Here is a 20,927-nt window from a genome sequence, read left to right as displayed (position 1 = left end):
AGGTAAGACAATTAAAAAATGAGGGGAGGGTATTTCCAGGCCTGTTGATAACATTTGCTATAGGAAGACAAGCAGCTGGTCAAGATTCAAAGCCTGAAGCAACTGTTTTCTGTTACATTTAACAGTCCAGCATCATTTAAAGTCTTGGTATTAGGAGGAAGGTGAAAAGAAATTCTGTAACTTCTATCAGTGTGTAATCTGTATTAAACCTGTAAGCTATGTAGCTTTCAAGCCCCAAATAATTTACTTTTTACCTTCTTTGAAACACTTGTGAGAAATGTCTATATATTAATAAATACAGCTATTCCACAGTTAAATTAAAAAGTGAGACTTTCAGTTTCACTGTTTATATAACTTATTAAAGTTTGGCATGTCAATAAAGTTCTCTCTTTTCCTAGAGGGGGAAACTTATAGTTTGTCATGAAATTTGGCTAACAGAAATGGTAAAAACCTATCTATCTGGAACTGATTTCTGAAACACTGATCTTGTGTCCTTCCTTATGGATTCTATTTTTCTTGTATTATCTGTGGCTGCAGAGAACTTAACAAGTGTAGACAACAATGTATTTAGCAACTAACATTCAGCTTTAGCACAAATAAAATGTAATTTTCTTTTCAATGTGGTAAAGAAAATTTACTGAAATAGAACTATAGACCCATAGATTTTAAAATCACTCTTAAAAGCATGTATAACAATTTCTACCTAATGAATAGATGTGTATAATTTACACACAAGTTGGTTTTAATTATCACAGTTCGTAAAGGCCTTTATACCTTCGATCTGTCAATACGGAGAGAAGAATTCTGTTAGTTTTTACCATGTTAAAAATCTATAAAAGGATCCTCCCTTCTGGCCTCCAAAAAACTAAGATCCTGTAGGCAGTCCAGCTTACTAAAAGAACTAAAAAGCAGATTCCAGGATGCTTATCAGTTGGGTGATTTACAGACACTGCCCTTGGAAAGGCCTCCCCGCCGGCGACTCCGTTTCAAGCCCGAAGGGACTACCTCGCACCACCCGTATCGAGCTGTGTCCAGCTCCCAGGGCTCCGCCGTCGCACGCTTTGCCAACATCATAAATGCTGCCATTAAAATATTTGTTTTAATTCTGACCTCAGAGTCACAGCTAATAAACAAGAAAGGCAATGAGAAATTGAAAAACAAACTAAATGCAGCTGTTGGACTGGACGTTTCACAACTGTGTTTAACTGCATCCTTTAATTTCACTTCTATGAATAGAAGCCATACACCACAGCGGGCATGCCAGCCAGTCAACCAAGCAGTATTTTCTTTTGAGTTCATTTTGCAGTGTTACTCCATCATGTAAATTTTACCGTATTTTTAACTTCTCCTTCGAGCTGCGGTCTGCAGACAATGGCTAACTCTTTGCTGGTAGTTTCTCGTTAGAGCACATACCAGCAGCAGAGAATTTGCATAATTTTTCCATAATGTTCCTCACACACAACAGAAGAGGATTTTTTTGTGGATGTATAATACGTGCCTGTACATGTGTCAGTCCAGGACCCATTTAAATACATCCAGTGAGCAGATATTAATGATTTAGAAACTACGCATTACAAAACTCAAATGAAAGAACTAGATACAGAGGAGTGAAACAAGGCTTGTGCTACTCGACGGATTTCCCAAAACTTACTCATTTATAAAACCAGAAGTATTTTAATATGTCTTTGTAACAACCAATGGAAACACTTTTCCACAATACTAATACAAATACTAATTAGGTAAATAATCAGGAACCTGAACATACCAGAAAGAAATCTGTTTAGAAAAGTGAAAATGAGGCAGCATGCTTTTAAAATTGTAGATATAAATAAAGAATTAGATGCTTAAAAATTAGGACAGTAAGAAAACCAGAATTCCCAATTTATGATGGAATATATTCCCTGGCTATGGAGGAAAAATCAGATAATTTTATTTTGCAAAAAAATATAGCACATTGGTACGTTTTTCAAATATGTAATGATTCGCCTCTTCTCAGATTTCAGGTTTGGTACATGAAAAGATAAGAAATATCACCCCACAGCGCTACAAAACTAAACATTTTTTCCTTTACGTGTGGGGGGCATACTGTCATTAAAAAATAAAAATCAATAACCATTTATTTTAATCATGTGAAAATCCAACTTCCAAATACTAAGTACCCCCAGAGCTTTATATTGCAATGTCTTTCCAAAAAAAACCACAAACCCAAAAAATAGGAAGCAGATCTAGCGCCTCCCACATCACACTGAAGTCTTAATTCCTAGTACCACCTCAGTTCAGGGTATTTGCATCCACAACTTTGCTCAAGTCCCGAGATCCTACATGAAAGTAAAACAGTGAATGCTTTGGACTGATACTAAAAGGAAAAGCAAGAAACCATTTGAATGAAGCCATACACAGAAATTTCCATAACAGATCATGCCAGAGGTCTGTGCAGCCTAGTGTATTTATTGCCTTTAACAACAGTGACTGCAATCATCTCTGTGTCTACGATGGGAGAGGGAACAAAGTGAATTAGTTTTAATGGACTACGGCTGACATCAGAATTGGTGAGGTTTCTTCCTCCTTTCTAAATCACAGTGTCTAATACAACATAATGAAAAATGAGGATGTTTGTGTGGTTCCTTCAGTCTCCAGTCTAGACACTCTCTAGTTTAGACTAATCCAGTTTACCATTGAGCAACTGATACTAATTGGTAATGTTTAATCCTTTCCCTTCCCTTTCCTCATTCCTCCCCTCATTTCAGACCCTGTATCTGCTTACGATTCCTGGCAGACTATCACCAACAAGTTAAAAGCTTGGAGGCTTTTCTGTAAACTTCTTAATTCAAGTAACCCCTTGTGATGTATTCCTTCCTTTCGTGAACTTCCAAAACTGAGTGCAGGGCACCTTCATCCAGAGATTACATAAGAAGCTCCTGTTGATTTACATTATGCAGCAGATGGGATTCTTCTGCAATACTGTAATGCCTATGACATTCTGTAAATGGTTTGTACCTGTTTTTTTAATATATACATAAATAAATATACATAAATGAAAACAGAAAAATATAATGGACATGTATTATATACCTGTCAAAGTTTTAAGCCTCCTAAGGATAAATCCTTGCATAATGTTGCATTGACAGAAAAACATCTTTATAAGCAAGAAAATATTCTTTTTTTAAATCCTGGCTACATTTTAATCATGGTAAAAATTAAACCATAATGAATACAGACCTTAGTGTCTATACTGCTGGTTTACATTTTGTTACTTGTTTTGTTACAAATTGTTACTGGTTGTACCATTGTTACTGGTTGACATAACTGACATTTCTAAATATCTTACATTTATAGCATGGAAAAGGCCAAATCACCATTCCAAGACACTGTGGAAGCCTATGCTGCCATGTAAACCACAGCAATAGAGCACAATTATTCATCAAAACAAGGAAATCATGCAGGTTACACTCCCTGCAACTCAGTGCAGCTAACAACATCCTGGATTATTTTTGTGTGGCCAAGGTATATTGACTATAATCCTACAAAGACAGGCTTTGTTCCTGGACCCAATCCAAAAGCATTAAGATTTTCTTCAGGAAAAAAATATCACCAGGAAGAATACGATGTGTAGGTTTGGGAACATATCTACACAGATACAGTCTGAAAAATTCATCTGATGTGAATTAGAAAATGGCACTAAATTTTTGTCTGAACACCGTCCACAGAAAACTACCCTTCGGTTCATCCAAAACTGAATATTCAAGCTCAAACAAATCAAGTCAATGTTAACACTAAGTAAAAGGATCCACACAAAAGCTTAATGTGACTTTCATTTAATAGTAGAGTCTCTTTGTAAGCGTAAGCCTCTTGTTTCCACTACATCAATATACATGCCAGAGGTACGTTAATGAAGTCTCCAGTCTATTAGTATTACTTCACTTCCTTGTATTATTTATCCTCATCTTGAAAAGTTTTAATAAAAGGCTTAAAGCCTTCCTAAAAGTTAGCAGCCGCCTGCCTTTGTTCAGGAACGGAAGAGTGGACCTGGTGCTCTCAGCCCTGCCGGCAGCAGCTGCTCTGCACAGACGATCAGACGGGTGATCAGATATGAACTGAATATTCTCCAAACACAGCTCACTGCATGGTTTCTATGCACCTAAGAGACACAGATTTTGTTTCCGATGTGGATCCTTCTCGCTGAGGTTGAAGAAACGTTATTATTCTCCCAATCAGCTCTGAAACAGCGCTATAATCAAAACACATTCAGGGATTGCCATGCAAAAGATCCCGCGTGCCTCTGGCACCCAGTCTATGGTCTATCAGCCACAGTTCCTGCAAAATTCAGCGGCTTGTTGGCTATTTCCAAGCTGCATCAATTATTCTGCTGGCAGAAGTCCATTTCTGGTCATCACCTGCACTGGGGCCCCACGGCTCCTTCCTCTTACATGCAAGTATCCCTGCCACAAACTGTGGTGCAAGCGTCACTTCATGGGAAGGGGTTGTGGTAAAAAAAATAAATAAATATCATGTGCATGCAATACTTAAGTGAATATCCTGCAAAATGAGATAATGAGATTCCTTTATCCTGTTAATACACAGCACTTCTTCCACAGCACTTGGCAATGCTAAATTATTACGATAAGACTTATTTAATTTCTTCAATATTGGATGCGTGTCCCAAAAAATCAAAACATGAGTACTTCAGAGAAGGGATCTTATTTCACGTAATTCACAAAAGCAACCACTGGCATTATGTAAATAAATCATGATTTTGACATATAATAGAGTGTATAGAAAAACTACCTCTTTCTGTGGAAGAAAAAAAATATGAATACTCATGTTCTAGCACTTAAAAAAAAGAAAAGAGAAAACAAGTAGCAATATCAAGTCTCCTGAACTTAAAATTTGGAATCAGATTTATTAAGCACACTACCAAAACCAGAACAGGAATATTATATAGGTAGTGTGCCCACCAGCCAGAAGAAACACTGTCACCCACGATGACAACACTGCTGGCAAAGAGAAGGGATTAAAGAGGCTCACATCACAATTTCTATTTTTATCCCTAGTTTCCCAAAGATTCAATCAGTAATCATCAAAGGAGGACCAGTTCTTTTTCACGTCTATGGAACTGCTATGTATCTCACCTATTAAAATGACAAATAGGAAGCAGAGCAGCAATAACAACATATGCAGGGACCTGGCTTTTAGAAATTCCATAGGACTACAGGATTTCATGGATGAAGTGCCTGGCCACAAATTTTCAGCTGTTGTACAAATGCTCTCCTGCCCTTCCCTCCTCCTCTTCAAAAAGCCCCAGCCACCCACTCCTCATAGCAAACCATCATAACTTCTTTTGAAAACTGAAATTTGATGTGCAAAGGAAAAAAACACAGAGAAAACCAAAACTACCAGGAACTGCAGGTTTTGTCCTTTACAGGTTTTTTTTCTTTCCAATAGTAAATGTGATTTGCTGTATGTCTCAGACTGAGATTTTTACAGTCTCCCTAAAATTAACTGACTCAGGAGCAAGCAACAGAAGGGTCTGGAATAGGTATACAGGGGCATGCTAGGTAGCATTAAACAAAAAAACCCATGGTGCCCCCTAAGTATACTCAGAAATGATATTTCAAGTTTATTGTTTTATTATTCAACCAGGTTTTCAGTTAATCTTAGACGTAATACAAAGAAAGTTGAGTGCCAAGTTTCTCCTTTCTTTGAATGTCTCGGAAAAGAATTCTATAGATTTGCCCTGAATTGAAACACAGGGTAGATCTAATGCCAGCAAAAGTCACTATAGAAATGTCTATATTGCCCAATGAAACGCTATGCAGGAGCATCCCTGCTCGTTCTTTTATTATTTTGTGTTGTAATGCAACTAGTGCAAAAGGCTGCATGTACAGCAAGCTCTCACTGCCAATTAACCCATCTCGTAACTCCATGTGGATTATTTACCTTGCTGGGAGGAAAAAGAAAAATAAAATAGCCCCCAAAGCCTCAAAACTAAAGCAAAACAAAATAAACAAGACACTCCCCCCACCAGCAAGAGTCCTGTCTTTGTTTGCAACAGGCTCGCAATCAGGCCCGCAATCAGGCTCACAATAACTTCACATATCCTGGACACTCCAAATGCCGTAAAGGAGTTTTTCTTGGTTTCCAAAAGAAAGATTAGGTTAAAATATGACTGCCATGTACTGGCAATAGCAAGACTCTTTCCTTCCCAGTGGATTGTTTCCTGATAATTGTACAATGGAGCAATATATTACCCCTTCCCAGGAGCTATTCTCACAATTCCCTTGAACTCTATCCTGCTATTTTAACACAAATACCTTACCCCTAGCAAGGTCCCTGTTCAGTACAGAAACGTAAAGAGCAGAAATTCAAAGAACGTATCTTACTGGCAACCAATACAGCTTAAAGTGGCTGTGGCACCATTCCACTGGTTACTACAGAAAAACGATATATACCCATCTTCCATATCCACTGACCTTCAATGGTTTCCAGTGTCAGTGGTGAGTTCATTACAGTTTTTTCCATATCCAATCCTTTAGGTTTTTACAAACCTGAATATCTGTAATGCACATGTGCCCTTGAGATGAGCCATGGTGAAATTAAGCTATTTGTCCAGCCATAGGGGATATAACAGCTCACTGAAACAGATCAGCGTTCCCTATTTGCCTGCAGAGCGAAAGTTTGCAGTTGCTATTTCAGTGCAGCACCACAGGCACTGCTTGAAACGATGAGTAAGAGTGGTTTTTCACTACAACCAACTGACAGATGAAGCCAGTATCAAAAGCCACCTCTTGTTTTGTTCTGCTTTATAATGAGATCAGCTTGATTGGAAACGTTCCACTATAAAATGGATTAAGATGATGTTACTTACAACAATGGCTTCAAACAAAATTCTGCCTTGATGTTAAATAAAGAATACAGAATCCTGTGTTTAGTGCTGCTTTCATACTGTAAGCACCTGAGGTAATAGCTTTCAACTGGTTTGATATTGCTGCACCTAGAACTTTTGATACAATTCATTACCTTGCTGCGAATCACCTCTCCTGCAAATATCTCATCATAAAAAAAATTTGCAATCAGTCAAAGATAACACCAGTTAGAAAAAGGGTTTGCCATTAAGCATCTTACTGCACATTCGACCTCGGGTAACACTGAGAACAAAGGATATACAAAGGATTGTTATTTTAATACCTGAGCTACCAAAAGATCTTGATTATAATACAAGTAATCCAATAATATACAAATATATTTTTAAAAAAGTTAATTTGCTTTTGCAGAAACATTGTTTCCCTCAAATTTACACAATCATAAAAACTGTCTTAAGAAGTCATTTACTTAATATCCATAAGGCATTCTGGTTTAAGCAGCTGTATTTATTTCACTTAATTAGCATTGCTCAATCCCAGCTATTATCGTTCTACCAAAATACAAAGCAAAAATATTACTATTTTGGAATCTTTTAACTATGAGAAGAAATTCCAGCCAGATGAGAATACATTTTTTATGTCAAACACTCACAGTGAAAATCCTGCAAACTGCACACCACTCTTGAAGAGTTCTGACATAACAGATGGGATGTCAGAATAAGACCAACTGGTCAGTAAAAGTGAAAACATAAATGACAGACATTTAGTTTTATTCTTTGAAATGTGGCTTCACCCTCAAGATCTTCATGGCATTTTCTATGTTTTAGAAACCGTTCATTTAGGCAAGTGGAAGCTGTTGACCCGCTGGCCATGTCACTGACCACTACTGCAGGCAACCAATCCCTGTTTTTTGCTGGCTATATATAGAATGGTACACGTGTTAATTGTCAAATTACTAAGATGTATTAACAGACAACATTCGTAGTTATTTCTGCTGCCTACAGTCACTGTTCATTTATAAAAAGGAAGAAGAGGAATAGATACTTTTGAGGAGTTTCTTGTAAGTACTTTCAGATTACAGTTGATTTCACTCAGGAGAGAGGGTAGAATACCAAACACTTCATCAGCAACACAGATAATGACCCTCTAAGTTTCTTTAAAAAATAGTGCCAGGGAAAAAAACCTTATTATTTTCATATTTATGGAGTAAAATCATTTAATACATGTGCCCATCCTCTGGATACCTGTGGACGAGAATATCTGGATACCTAGGGCTGGCAGGTCCTTAGTCCTCTGGCTACATCTGAAGTGGTAGCCTGAATCTGCTCACACAGTAAAGCAGTTGCTTAAGTTTGACATTTCCAGAAAAGACAAATTAACCATGCCATGACATATTCAACACAGAGTAGGTCAAAAGTCCTAGTAGCAGTGAGTAGATATTTGCATATTTCACAATGGTATTTGCAACTCCTACAAATATATGGAACACATACCTATGGTATTTTACTGTCTTCATCTTATTTACAACCATCACATTAAAACACTGAAATCACTTACCACTGGGGTTGAAAGCCATGCAGCAAATAGGCTTTTCATGTGCAGGGAAGTGGGCCACAATTCCATCGCTATCCGAGTCCTCACTGACAAGAACCTGCAGAATATTAATAGAGAAGCAGGGAGGTTAGGAAATAAAAATACACCCAAGAGAAAATAACAGCTTACTGATACAGGAATTGGTTTTTCAGACACACAGAGCACTATGAATTAGAAATGTAACTTCATGTGAACTAAACCCAAACAACCTTCTGCAATCTTTTCAGACAGAGAAACACAAGATGTGCTCAAATAACCTACAATGAACTAGAAAAGATTATACACTCTATCGCTGAATCCCCTATTTATTTATACTATTGAAATAATATAAATTGAAAAAATTTTGCTCTTGCCACACGAAGTATTAATGGCTACATAGAAACTTATTACAAAGACGTCTGTATGCAGTGCACCAGGAAGCCACATTTAAAGTTTTCAGGTGGAAGCAAGGGTTGTGACCTGTCTGTGTGTCCATAACCGAGAGGGCCTATTACTCAAATTTCTGACAGCTCTCCTGCTCATTCAGCTTCCCTGTGGGTGGGAGCCCTCATTCCACCAGACCCTCAGCAGAGTCCAGGTAGACCAACGTTAGAAGGATCAGTATAATCACACTGAATAGGGTGCACAGTTCTTTAACTGCAAATAACAAAAGATCTTCTGTAAGCGATAACAAAAATCACATAACAAAACAAAAACAAGAGGCAGTATAGACTTCTTCAAAGTATAGGGAATATGTAACCATTACATATATCAGTATTTTCTTTGGGAGTATTTAAAGCATACATGGCAAATGAGTGAAAAAACAGACCAAAAATCCAGTCTAAGCGGCTTTGCTTTCTACCAGTTAGAGAGGCAGGAACCCTACAGCGTCCATCCTGCTAATCAGAGGTGATGGACTTGAGGGATCTGGATAACCAAACGACACAAGAGATGTTAAGGACTGGGAGTCTATATGAAAGCAGCTGCACTGCAAAATACGCAGCTAACATGAATTTTCTCCATCTTGAAATTGCCATTGAATAACAATATTATAATGAACAATAAAGCAATTAAAAGGTAGGAGGGAGCTTTCACAACAGAGGGAAAAAGAAAATAGCTGGACTGAGATCTGTGATACCCAAGATATTCTGGAGAAAGGGACAAAGGATGAGCTTGGATGAAAAGGATTGTCCTAAAAGGGAAAGAAATTCTTTGATTTATAGAAGAAAATCAGAAGATATGTGGACAAAACATAGGCAAGAGCTGTAGAAGTATTTTATTCCTTGGTTACATCATGCAAAGACTAAATTAACTAAAACAATGAGAAAGATCTGTCAGAAAAAGACTCAATAAAAAGGATTTCTGTGGAAAGCAAAAACCACCTTCTTAACAAGCTAGTGCAAAATTTCCCATTTCAAGTGCAGAATAATTTGTCTGCTGCATCCAAAATAATCTGAAAGGTTTTTAATACTTCCTATTCCTAACAGATATCAGAATAATTTGAAGATATTTTTATGCTTCAAAAAGAGAAATCATCTCTAAATGTTTAAAGAAGTCACGTAATATGGATGAAGAGGCCTGTGCCTGACTTACTTTAAATGTTCAAATTACTTGGCACTGTCATATAAGCACAATTATGGTTTTGCTTTCCGTTGTCAGCATTTCGTGCTTATTCCAGAACCACTAACCAAAGGGTCTGGAGATCTTCCTAAGAGCTTTTCAAAGAAACAGTGTTCTTTTCTCAGCCTACATAAACTGCCTAAATAATTCCTATACATCATCTTTTCACAGCTCCCACTTTTAGGTAACTTGGTCTTATGCCAAATATTTTGCTGTAATTAAAGATACATAATAATGATAAAGTAGCATCATAAATGAACCTCACAACAGGAATAGAAGGAATTCATTAAATCTAGTCTGTTAAACAAAAATATTTGATCTAGAAATGTGTCAGTATCAGCAGCATCTAAATCACTGCTAAAAGCACTTATATAGCATATTTCACACGCATCTTCTACAGAATGTAAACCGGATTAATTCAGCATGGTCTTTTTCTTTTTAATTAATGATAAATACACCACTGTTACCATCCCTGCAACATAAACCCCATATTCAACAGGCAAGGAAACACTCTGGATGGCAAGACGATCTTCAAATATTTTTCCTCTGGAAATACAATACAAAGCAAAACTTCCACAGCATTAAAAATTGTGAAACACCTCAGACATACCAATCTGAGACTACAATAAAGCCCAAATGTATCATTTGTATTTTATGCAAACCATGCTTTAAAATGTTTCTTTTTTCATTCACTGCTTAAAATCTAAAAGGAATTTAATCTGAAAGGAGTTTATAGAAGTCTTCAGGTTTCACTGTAGAAGCTATTTTCAGATATAGCCAACCAGTCCTTGTTTTGCCTGTTATGCAACTCTATTGTTTGTGACAGAAATCCAAGGAAGAACTTATCAACTTAACATCCAATCCACTGTGAGCTTGTGGATCCTAAAAACCCTCTCCGGCCACCCAGTCTGGCTCATGCAGAGCTTTCGGTCTCAAACTAAAATATGTTCGTCTCCTGCATCAGCCAAGTGAAAAAAAACCAAAAAAAAAACCAGTAAAAACTCCCTACAAAAGCACCTTCATTACTCAAAAAAATTAGAAATCCTTGGATACTGGAGAAGGCAAAACTCAAGTTGTGATGGTGCCATACCATCTCCATCCTTGACGTGTGAGATCTGTTGCTCCCACCCCACTGTAGCCACAGAATGGCAATACTTGCTTCTGAAAGACACACATGGGAACAACCCTTGCTGGTGCAAGGCGAGATGAAGTTAAAAATGTTAACAGTTAAACATTGGAATAATCTCTCCTAGGAAATGGTAGATTCCTCTACACTGAATATTTTTAAGGCCCAGCTTGGCAGGGTGCTGGACCATCTAATTCGATATATTTATGACCCAAAATGGTTGGACAAGATAATCCACGAGGTTCCTTCCAACTTGACATTCTACAACGCTATGAAAACTTTTTAGAATTTCAACACCACAAAGGAAGGGGGAAAAAAGGTAAAAAAAAAAAAGCCCCAATAATCAAAGGAATTGCAGCAGTTAACTACATCATCAACCAAAGAAAAGCCTCCTTGGAAATGTCCCTTCCAAACCTGCACAAAACAAAAGCCTGATAGACATGCCAACTTAGAGCTTGGATAGCTCTAAAATCATAGCAGGATTTTTCATCATTGTATATAACTTAAGGAAAACAAAATTATGTTGATGTAACACGAGATGCTTTATAATGGAATATATTATTTTCTGTATTGGAGATCTTTAAAGGGATCCAGTGCCTCAGGACAAGAGGGTTAATGTAAATCTGGACAGATCAAACAGCACATACTTTGTGCAGACAAGAATGAAGACTGGGGCTGTCCAGTAATGAAGAAGTATTCAAGGCCTCGTCCATGCAGGCTTCACAAATTTTAGAAACCACTTCTTGCACAAGCTGAAGTGGAAACGCTCCCTGCAAAGGTGCTGGAGAGAATAATGTCCGTAGGCTACCAAATGGCACATGAAATCAAGACTAACACCGTACAAATGGTTCCTTTTGACCAGTCTGTGGTTTCTAACCCCTGAGAAAATTAGAGTTGGAATTTTTTCTTGGAAGTCAAAACAAATTGCCTAATAACGTATGTGAGTGCTGTCAAAAAGCTTCAAGGAATCAGCTCATTCAGTTTCCTGAGGTACTGGGCAGACAGAGCCCACAAGAATCCTGAGGTTGCAATCTTCTGCATCCCAAACAGGCTTCCTTCTCCAAGGTAGCGGCCTCTAACCACTCTACTATTAAGAGTTAAAGACCTTACAAAATCTCTCATTCAAAAAGGTTCATAAATCTCAGCGTTACTCTTCCAATTGCACAGTCTCCAAGGCTCATAAGGATGCTCCTCTATCTTCCCTGCAGAGTCCCCTACCATCACAGAAACACCATTTTAAGAAAAACAACCTAAAAGAAACAAGCACTGAGGCTCTTCTGCCAAGATGTCCTTGTAAATCCACAATCAGCCTATTTTCAAGGCCCAAATTTTATCTTATCAAGAGAACTGCAACGTGATTTTCAAAAAGCTGCTCAGCCAAGAGAGTCCGGAGCTGGACGTGCGGAGCTGATGCTGCAACGCTCTCAAGTCAGCCCTATTAAAGTTCAACAGAACACTGCAGTTGATCGAAGATGAATCAAGTCCTCTTTATCTGACTCGAAAAGAGAAACAGACAAAACACCCAGGGGATCATTACATTTGCTATCAGAAAATCGTGTTTGCTGTGAGGGCAGGAGATAGCTGAAGCCAAAGGTTTTTTCTCCTATGCCATATTTTTCTTCATTCACTGTATTTTCTGTACTGCTGAACAGAAGCCACTAGTAATTATGACTTCAATTATTTTAATCTTTAAAGGCAAATTACACCACTTATCCCAGTGGAGACATGTTTTCAAATAAAACATGAAAGTAATGCAAATAAAAATGGACACAAATCTAATCAAGCAGGTCCTACTCTTAATAAAATTAAGAAAGAATAATCCCATCATCATAAAAACAAATAGGTTTGGCAATATTTATAAATATGAATATTATATAATAAAGAGATCTTTGCGTGGATACTTCTTACGACCTCCACTGATTTAAATCGCTGAAGTTAGGGCAGCGTTTGCTTCAGTTCCAAAGACAAACCCCAACCCCCTCCATCCCGACCCCCCCAGTCCGCCTCCCCCAACTTATAGCTAAGGTCAAACATCAGTGGAAAAGGGCTAAAAGTGATAAATCTGTGGCATTAACTACTGCACTCCTTTTAATAGAATCCAGCATAAACTCAAAACAGCCTTGTGCTCAGCCTGAACCATTTATCTGAGACAAAAATGTCTTCTTGACAAAAAACAGATCTCCTTTAATAAAAGTAAGGCAGACAGTATTATGCTCTGAGGGAATCCTGTTGCTCTTTTTATATTCATATATAAAAAGAATTCTTCCGTAATACACATAGATATAAAAATTGAGAAAATTGATGCCAAATATATGAGCATTAGAAATCAAATTAGCCTTTGTGAAGGCTGTTCTTATAAATACAAGCACTGCTGTTAATGACCAGTGGGATAATGTATGTAGCTTGAGTTTTATCATTGAATACGCTTCATCCCTTTAGCTTCTTTTTGCTTTAGAACAAAGTTTCACAACAGTTCTCGCTACCGATAAACATCTTAGTTTGGTTCAATTGTTATCAACTCCTTTCCAAATGAAAATGAACTTTTGAAACTGCAGCAGTCTGCATTTTTTTGCTGAAAATTCCTCTTTAATGCAATAAAAAGTTAATAGGGAACAGAAAAAAAGCACCAATTGCATTTTAAAAGAGAAAAAGATCAACATGTTATCTTATTTTTGTAAGTTATTTCTAAAATATTTCCTGAAATATTTTCATGCGTTTTGGATGAGCTGTGAAAGCAACACGATGGTCTCTCATCAATCACATTGCTCTACCGAAAGCATTAAGAATCAAGTTTTGGATTTTTAAATGACCACATACTTCTCTGTCAACTAAATGTTAGATGTTTAACAGATTTACATTCAGTCACAGAACTGGCGACTTTTGAGAAAGGTCATTATTGCAGACTACATGTGGGTGGCCCAGTTGATGAATTAATTAAGAATACAGAAACAAAGGTCAAAAGAAAATAATTTTTCTTTAAAACTCAAGCCACTAAAGTCTTACACGTTTAATTCCAATTACTGAAAAAGAGGACATCTGTACAGCTTTAGTTTTATCCATTTCAACTAATTAACAGATTCAAATAAATAGTCATTACATCTAACTGAAAAGTTTGCTAACACTTCATTAGAAGGAAGTTTAAACAAGCACACAACCTTGTTAACATATTTTGGTTTACCACAAAGTTACTCGGGCATCTCGATAATTATTTTTACTCCCTTTCCAAATATATCATGACAGCTAACTTCAATAATTCTGCATTCCTTTGTGTTTATTTAATTACTTCATAATTCAAATTTGCTTTAAGTGCCACCAATTTTTAGAGCATGAGTTATCCTATAAACAACTGCTGGGTATGAGATTTTACTACAATAACTACATTGATGAGGTTTATTAAATATATTTCCCTACAGATATAATCCGGCAGATTACATTAGAAGACTTCTTTGGTCTCTAATTGGGTATTTTTCAGTGGTAAACTAGCAATTCAACCTCTGCCATGGTAGCACAGTACAACCCATAAAATGCATTGAGATCTACCTCACGGTCTTTATATTGGAGATCTTTGAAATGGCAGATATAACAAAAAAATCAGCAAAAACTTAGAGCTGCAGTTAGTTCTTATGGCCTATGTCCAAAACGTGTTCCTTAATCATCCTACTGGCAAATAACTACCCACGCACAGAGCAGCTCAATCCATCTTTAAAACCTGTTTTGTGCTCAAACTAAACAGACAAGCGCATGCATCATTACTTTGCAAGCCTATATACTTATATACATAGATATGTATATAAATATAAAAGCTGCTCCCCACTGAAAAAAGTGCTTATGGTTGAAAGGGACAAGTTTGCTTGCCTTAAGATTTACTGTCATCTTATTCTATTTTTTTTCCATTTCTAAAACAGATCTCCTTTTTTTATTATATTTTAATCTTAAACATATATTTTATTACTTGGAAATTGTTTTATTTCATTACAACACCCAAATTCTTAGCTAGGCTGTGCAGGTAGATAGAAATCTTCAATGATCTGAAGGAGATGAGGTTTTCCTTTTACATCAGGAGTCCTCTAATGAGAAAATGACTTCTTTCTGCTTCTGGAATTCCCCTCATTTACAATTATGCTGACAACCTCTGGAAACCACGCACGCACACACAAATATATTTACACAGTTGCTCAACAAATCTCTGATGAAAGGGATGCCAGGCTTTCAAACTGTTAATTCAGTCCAGAAAACCCTTGGTAGGCATTACTGATTCTTGTGGTTTCCCAGTCAGCTCAGGAAGACCGATGCTTGTCACGGGCAAAGCCATAGAATCATAGAATAGAATCATAGAATAACCAGGTTGGAAAAGACCCACCGGATCATCGAGTCCAACCATTCCTATCAAACACTAACCCATGCCCCTTAGCACCTCGTCCACCCGTGCCTTAAACACCTCCAGGGAAGGTGAATCAACCACCTCCCTGGGCAGCCTGTTCCATCTAGCAGCATCCCCATCCAGCAGAAATTAAATACACCAGAACAGGCACCTTCATCACTCAAGGAAGAAGCAGGAAGGCCACCAAGTTTTCCTTCGTATCCACCCGTGTAGCTCAAAGAGCCAAACGGACTTCAAACCAGCACGATGCTTAACCATGAGTTTATGTTGAAGTATATGAGCAATCACATCTAGTTCAGTGAGATTACTCACAGCATTTAAAGGTCAGACTTGCTAGAATGCTTTGCTGAACTGAAGCTTCACTCAATTATGCTATAAAAACTAGCCCAGGCTACCCAGCGAGCACAAACATGTGCCATCTAAACTAGCACATCATTTCTTGCAGGCTTGCCTGCTTCTGCCAGCACGCGAGCAGCACAGGATCCCTGCCAGGCTCCTTGGGACAAGTCAATCCACACAACTGCCAAAATCGGAATCTACCACGTTCCAGCGAGCCACAAAAAAACTTACATCTCCACCTGGCAATGGAAATACAGCCAGAGGGATGGACAAGAACTCAGCGGGGATTGCGAGCACACACGACACTCCTTGCATTAGCAGGTTCTTTACTGGGGCAGTGTTGAATGACAGTCTCCATTTAGAGCATGTACAAAGTGTACTTATATTTAAGTAACTTTTGTTTTGTTCCATGCGCATTTCAGTACGAAAAGATTGTTAAAAACTCTTCTGCATCACGAAAAAGTAACAATGTAAGGGAAAGATTATTTTATTTTTCCTGGAGAAAAAAAATAAAGTTAATTCTGAAAGCAAGTTTCAGCACTGAAAAAAAAAATCATTAATTTAACAGCATTTTAAAACTTCCAATAGCAAAAATATGAATGGAAGACATACTGCTAGGATCTCTAACTTAGAGCCTCCTTCCCTAGAGATTCGAGACAAAATTATTTCACAAGAACTGATGGCTTATTTATGTTACAGCAGCAGTATTTGGACAAGGGAAGCGTTATCATTTTTACAACTACTTTTGCATGGTGCCCTTTCGGCTTGATAGCTCCCTACAATTGCTGAGGTCAGAGGACAAGTTCATAAAACCTCTAAATCATACACAACAAGACTTAAAAACCTAAGATATATTTTTTTTTCCCTAGGCCTATGCAGAAGAATCAAAGCGCAGACAGTGACCGTCAGAAATAATGACCACATTTAACAAGGATTCATGAGAAATTTATGAAGCAACATTTTTCTTTTTTTTTTTTTTCTGGCAGTATACGATGAGCCAAAAGACTTTTTTTTTCCAGGAAAGAAAAACAAACCCCAACAGTTAATAGACTTATTTGAAGACTCTAAGATCTTAAGCAGAATACATTCTTTATTACCATTCTCTTTTTATTTCTCTTTTCTTTTAACGTTGCAAATAAAGGCCTAAAATGTTATATGAACTACTCCCTTTCGATGCAACATGACTTGGCTAAGTACTTCCAAAACTAATTCTCAGGAACAATCACAGCTCAAACACCGTACTGAGGCATTTGTTTCTTCTGTTTGTTTTCAAGTAAAACATTGTTTTCCTTGCAGGTAAGAGAAAATAACTTGACTACTGATTTGGCATTAATACCTTACTAACTTATCTGCAGTAAGTATCAGAAAAACAGGGGAAAACAAGAAAAAAAGGGTTTTTTTCTTTTTTAAATTCAATAAATGTGAACATTCAGAAAAATATTTTATAAAATAGTAACAGAATAATTAAGTGTTTGGGAGCCCTGCATAAACACTGATTCCAGGGCCAAACACTTAAAAACAAAATGATTGATTGAAACAAACAAGAGAGAAACAGATTTCTTCTGACATAAAGAAAGTAAAAACCACCAGTTTAAAGTTTGTGCAATAATGGTGTGGATTTTTTCACAAATTATTTTGCCTATGCACTGTACTGTGTAATAATAGTAAAATGGTACTCACGCCTCACAACACAGCATCACACTTGATTATATTTTAATTCTAAAATATATGTAAAATCATAAGTTTTTATACCCAAATTCACTCATCTGTTTTTAAACTGAAATTCAACAATTCACTGTATTTCTAGACAATCACATTTTCCAGCCACGTTATATATTAATAAATATAATCAGACTACACATACATTTCAACTGATCAGCATAAATCAATGTCAATTATGAGCAAGTGCTAGAGAGACAAAATGTGACACTTCACACTTGATCTTGTCAAAGTGTCACATAAATATGTTCTAAGGACAATATATATTTTGGCTTAATTTCAGTCCCAAACAGGACTTGATCACAGCTGTGTGTGTCTGTAAAAGTTTTTGACCTAGCAAAAAATCTCATCTATTTTTCATTTTCAAAAGCAAAAAGTACATTTTCCTGAGATTAAGTTAAAATGATCACAAATTCTATTTCTGCGCAAGCTGTATTACCTGCCCTTCTGCAACTGTCTCTGTATCAATTATTGTGATGATTCCAGGCACCAGCGGACTTCGACGAATGTTGCTATGAGCTAAAATTTCTTCTTCGGTCGTTCCTGAAGGCAGAGTCCCTGTCAGCTGTGTAACTACTTTCCCAACCATTGTAAGTCCAGTCTTTATCGTCTATAAAAAGAGAGAGAACCAATAAATGACATTTAGGGCTGTTTTGTGGATCTATCTTGAATTTTTTCTCAACGCAATTAATGTAACTAGATTGCATGCACAAGAAACCCACAAACCAAATGTTTTATAAGTGATATATAAACTGCAAAAGGCTGTATGGAACAAACATCTTTAAAAGATTTATCATCCCATCAAGTTGAAGTAATCACCTTTATTTGGAATTAAATTATGCCAAAACATTCTTGAAAAAAGAAATATTTTAATGATGTCTATATGTTATCATTTTTTCTTTAACTTTGTTATTTACTTATTCCGAGAAGTATGGAGCATGAATAGTTCAGAGAATCAAATGATGAAGCCAAGATGGGTGCACGCAGAGGGCAGTGTTACATAGAGAAATATTTAAGGCCCCTAATAATCAATGCTGAAATAAGTTTTGTCTTCTGCACAAGCGCAAGAGACAAGGACTTTGGCCTTTGATATATACAACAGATGCCTTCATTTGTGTCTCATCAATTACGCCTTTTGCAGCATTAAAACTAAATATGGGATTCAAACCCAGCAAAATCAAAAATGCCATCCTCGTAGAACTAGAAAGGACAACTCTGAACAACATACAAGCGTATCGCATTGCAAATAATGCGACTTTCCATAGCCTGCATGTTTTCCAGACGTGGGTTTGAAAACATTCATTGCACCAACTTTTATCATGTAAAGATGCTGAAGGTTGTTTTATGTTGTTCTATTTTATTTGGAGAAAGAAGGAGAATATACACAGTAGGAGAGATACAGACTTAAGAAAAACCCCAACTACAACTTTAAATACTTTCTCCTTGAATCAAGGACTGTGTCTTGTTTCCCTTTAAAGAATTGAGCAGATTTATTATGCAATATAAATAAGGAATAGCAAAAGAGATCAGAATGGAACGACACTATAACAAGCCAATTCTTAACTAAAAAGACAAGCTAAGCTGCCTGCTAAATTGAAAAGGAAAAAAGATGTACAGATCACAGGCTGAAACCAAGAAGCAGCCACAAATCAATTGCAACTGCTTTGTTTAGTGCTAAAATCTCAAACTGCAGTGATTAGAAAACACATTAGTGTTCATCAATTAGCAGCCAAACGTTTGTTTTAATAATTCATAGGAAATGACTTACACAAAGTCTGTTAGTGTGTTGTCAGGAAAACCTCTGAAGGGCCAACAGAATTAGGCGCCACACTGTATTGATGGCAATATCCAGCCAGGAAGCCTGATTAACCTCTGAGATGCCTCAGCTGATGTACTTACCCCATTAATGCTAATGGAGATACTACCACTTAAAATCGAGCCATGCCTTTATCATAGGAATGTCTTTGGGGTTTAAAGTCTTTAGTAATATCCTGCCATTTGTTTCTTATTATTTCTTTTTATACTCAGATATAACAAATGAGAATAAAACAAATTTTAACAGAGGCAAATGCAGAAGTTGGAAAAATGTAACATAAAGCAGACGACGATATCCAAGGAACAGACCTAAAATAGACCCAGTGCCATCACAAGAACGCATTTCAACACAAACTTTCGTTACAAAACCCCACAAGGCAGTTCTCTGGCCAACAGTTCAAATTGTACAAAACACAGTGGTAGTTTATGCAGCAGGGAAGAGAAATTAGTACAGAAGTACCATAGGGCAAAATACCTATACAAGTTAAAACATCCAGAATTGTAACTGACCTGCTTTAGAAAGTATCTTTAATATCGTAACTGGGGAAATTGGATGACAAAGTGCCAGGTAAAAATTATAGCTCTTTAGGAAAAAAAAAAACCAATGTGCTTATCTAGCAAAATGAATTACAGTTACATGTTAGCGTAGACTGTGGCTGCAGGACTGCTAAGAAGTAATAGGTGTACAAAGACGTGGCTGAGGCCATTAGCTTTGAAATATCAGTACAAAAGCATTACGGCACTTACTTCTTTGTGCTATGTGTATATTTGCAAAAACTTCTCTGGTAATCTTTAACCTTTCCCATGCCATATCAGCTGTCCCCTCGATCCATTAGAGCTAATGACCTTGCTCTCACATAAGCTGTTAGTACTCATTAAGGAGTTATCAGGTAACAAGAGAAAACAGATGCAGCCTTGGCTAAATCACTTTACCACCATAGGATTAAAAGATATGGAGAAAGAATCAACTAAAGAAGTTATGAGGTGAGAAGAACTTGGTTTATAATTTGATGCTAGACATTTGACAGGCCAAATACATTTTAAATGAAATAGGTTAAAGTTTGCAGTGTCCCAGTTCTTTTCTCATCGATGGGAACTGCCAGTGCAATTTTCTTATAAATAAAATTAAAATACTCAATCCAATTCCCTTTGTAAGCAATGATGCCCATTGTGCAAACACACAAGTTATTCATACTCTCACATGTACCCTGTCTACCAAAACCCAAAGCTGTTAAGTCATTCAAATAAGAAGAAATACATATATTTAATTAAAACAAATGTATGCACTCATACCTCATTCAACTGAAAAATAAGAACAATTTTAAATAGATGAGAAAACTTAAGTGCACGATTCAGTGCTTGTTAGGCTGATTTGTTCCAACACAGGTCTTGTATCCTTTTAATGACAAAATAATATATTGTTCCTGTTTCTCAAAATAAATACATTTTTCATGAATTTTGTTTACAAATGAAAAATCTACAGAAAGAAGAAAGA

The 20,927-nt window shown here is 36.8% G+C and overlaps 1 protein-coding gene across 9 annotated transcripts in view; it reads right to left on the bottom strand.

Moving 5' to 3' along the window:
• Window positions 1-20,927, bottom strand: part of BCAS3 (BCAS3 microtubule associated cell migration factor) — a 344,616-nt gene that overhangs the window by 265,033 nt on the left and 58,656 nt on the right. For all 9 annotated transcript variants that reach the window (XM_069874131.1, XM_069874133.1, XM_069874129.1 and 6 more), the window contains exons 12-13: window positions 18,057-18,227; window positions 8,418-8,511 (exon numbers count right to left, since the gene is read on the bottom strand). In XM_069874131.1, the coding sequence (XP_069730232.1) occupies window positions 8,418-8,511; window positions 18,057-18,227 (265 nt within the window). The remainder of the gene's footprint in view (window positions 1-8,417; window positions 8,512-18,056; window positions 18,228-20,927) is intronic.

This window comes from Phaenicophaeus curvirostris, chromosome 21 (genome assembly GCF_032191515.1).
Source record: "Phaenicophaeus curvirostris isolate KB17595 chromosome 21, BPBGC_Pcur_1.0, whole genome shotgun sequence".
NCBI classification, from domain to species: domain Eukaryota; kingdom Metazoa; phylum Chordata; class Aves; order Cuculiformes; family Cuculidae; genus Phaenicophaeus; species Phaenicophaeus curvirostris.
This window is presented reverse-complemented; position numbering and strand designations above follow the sequence as displayed.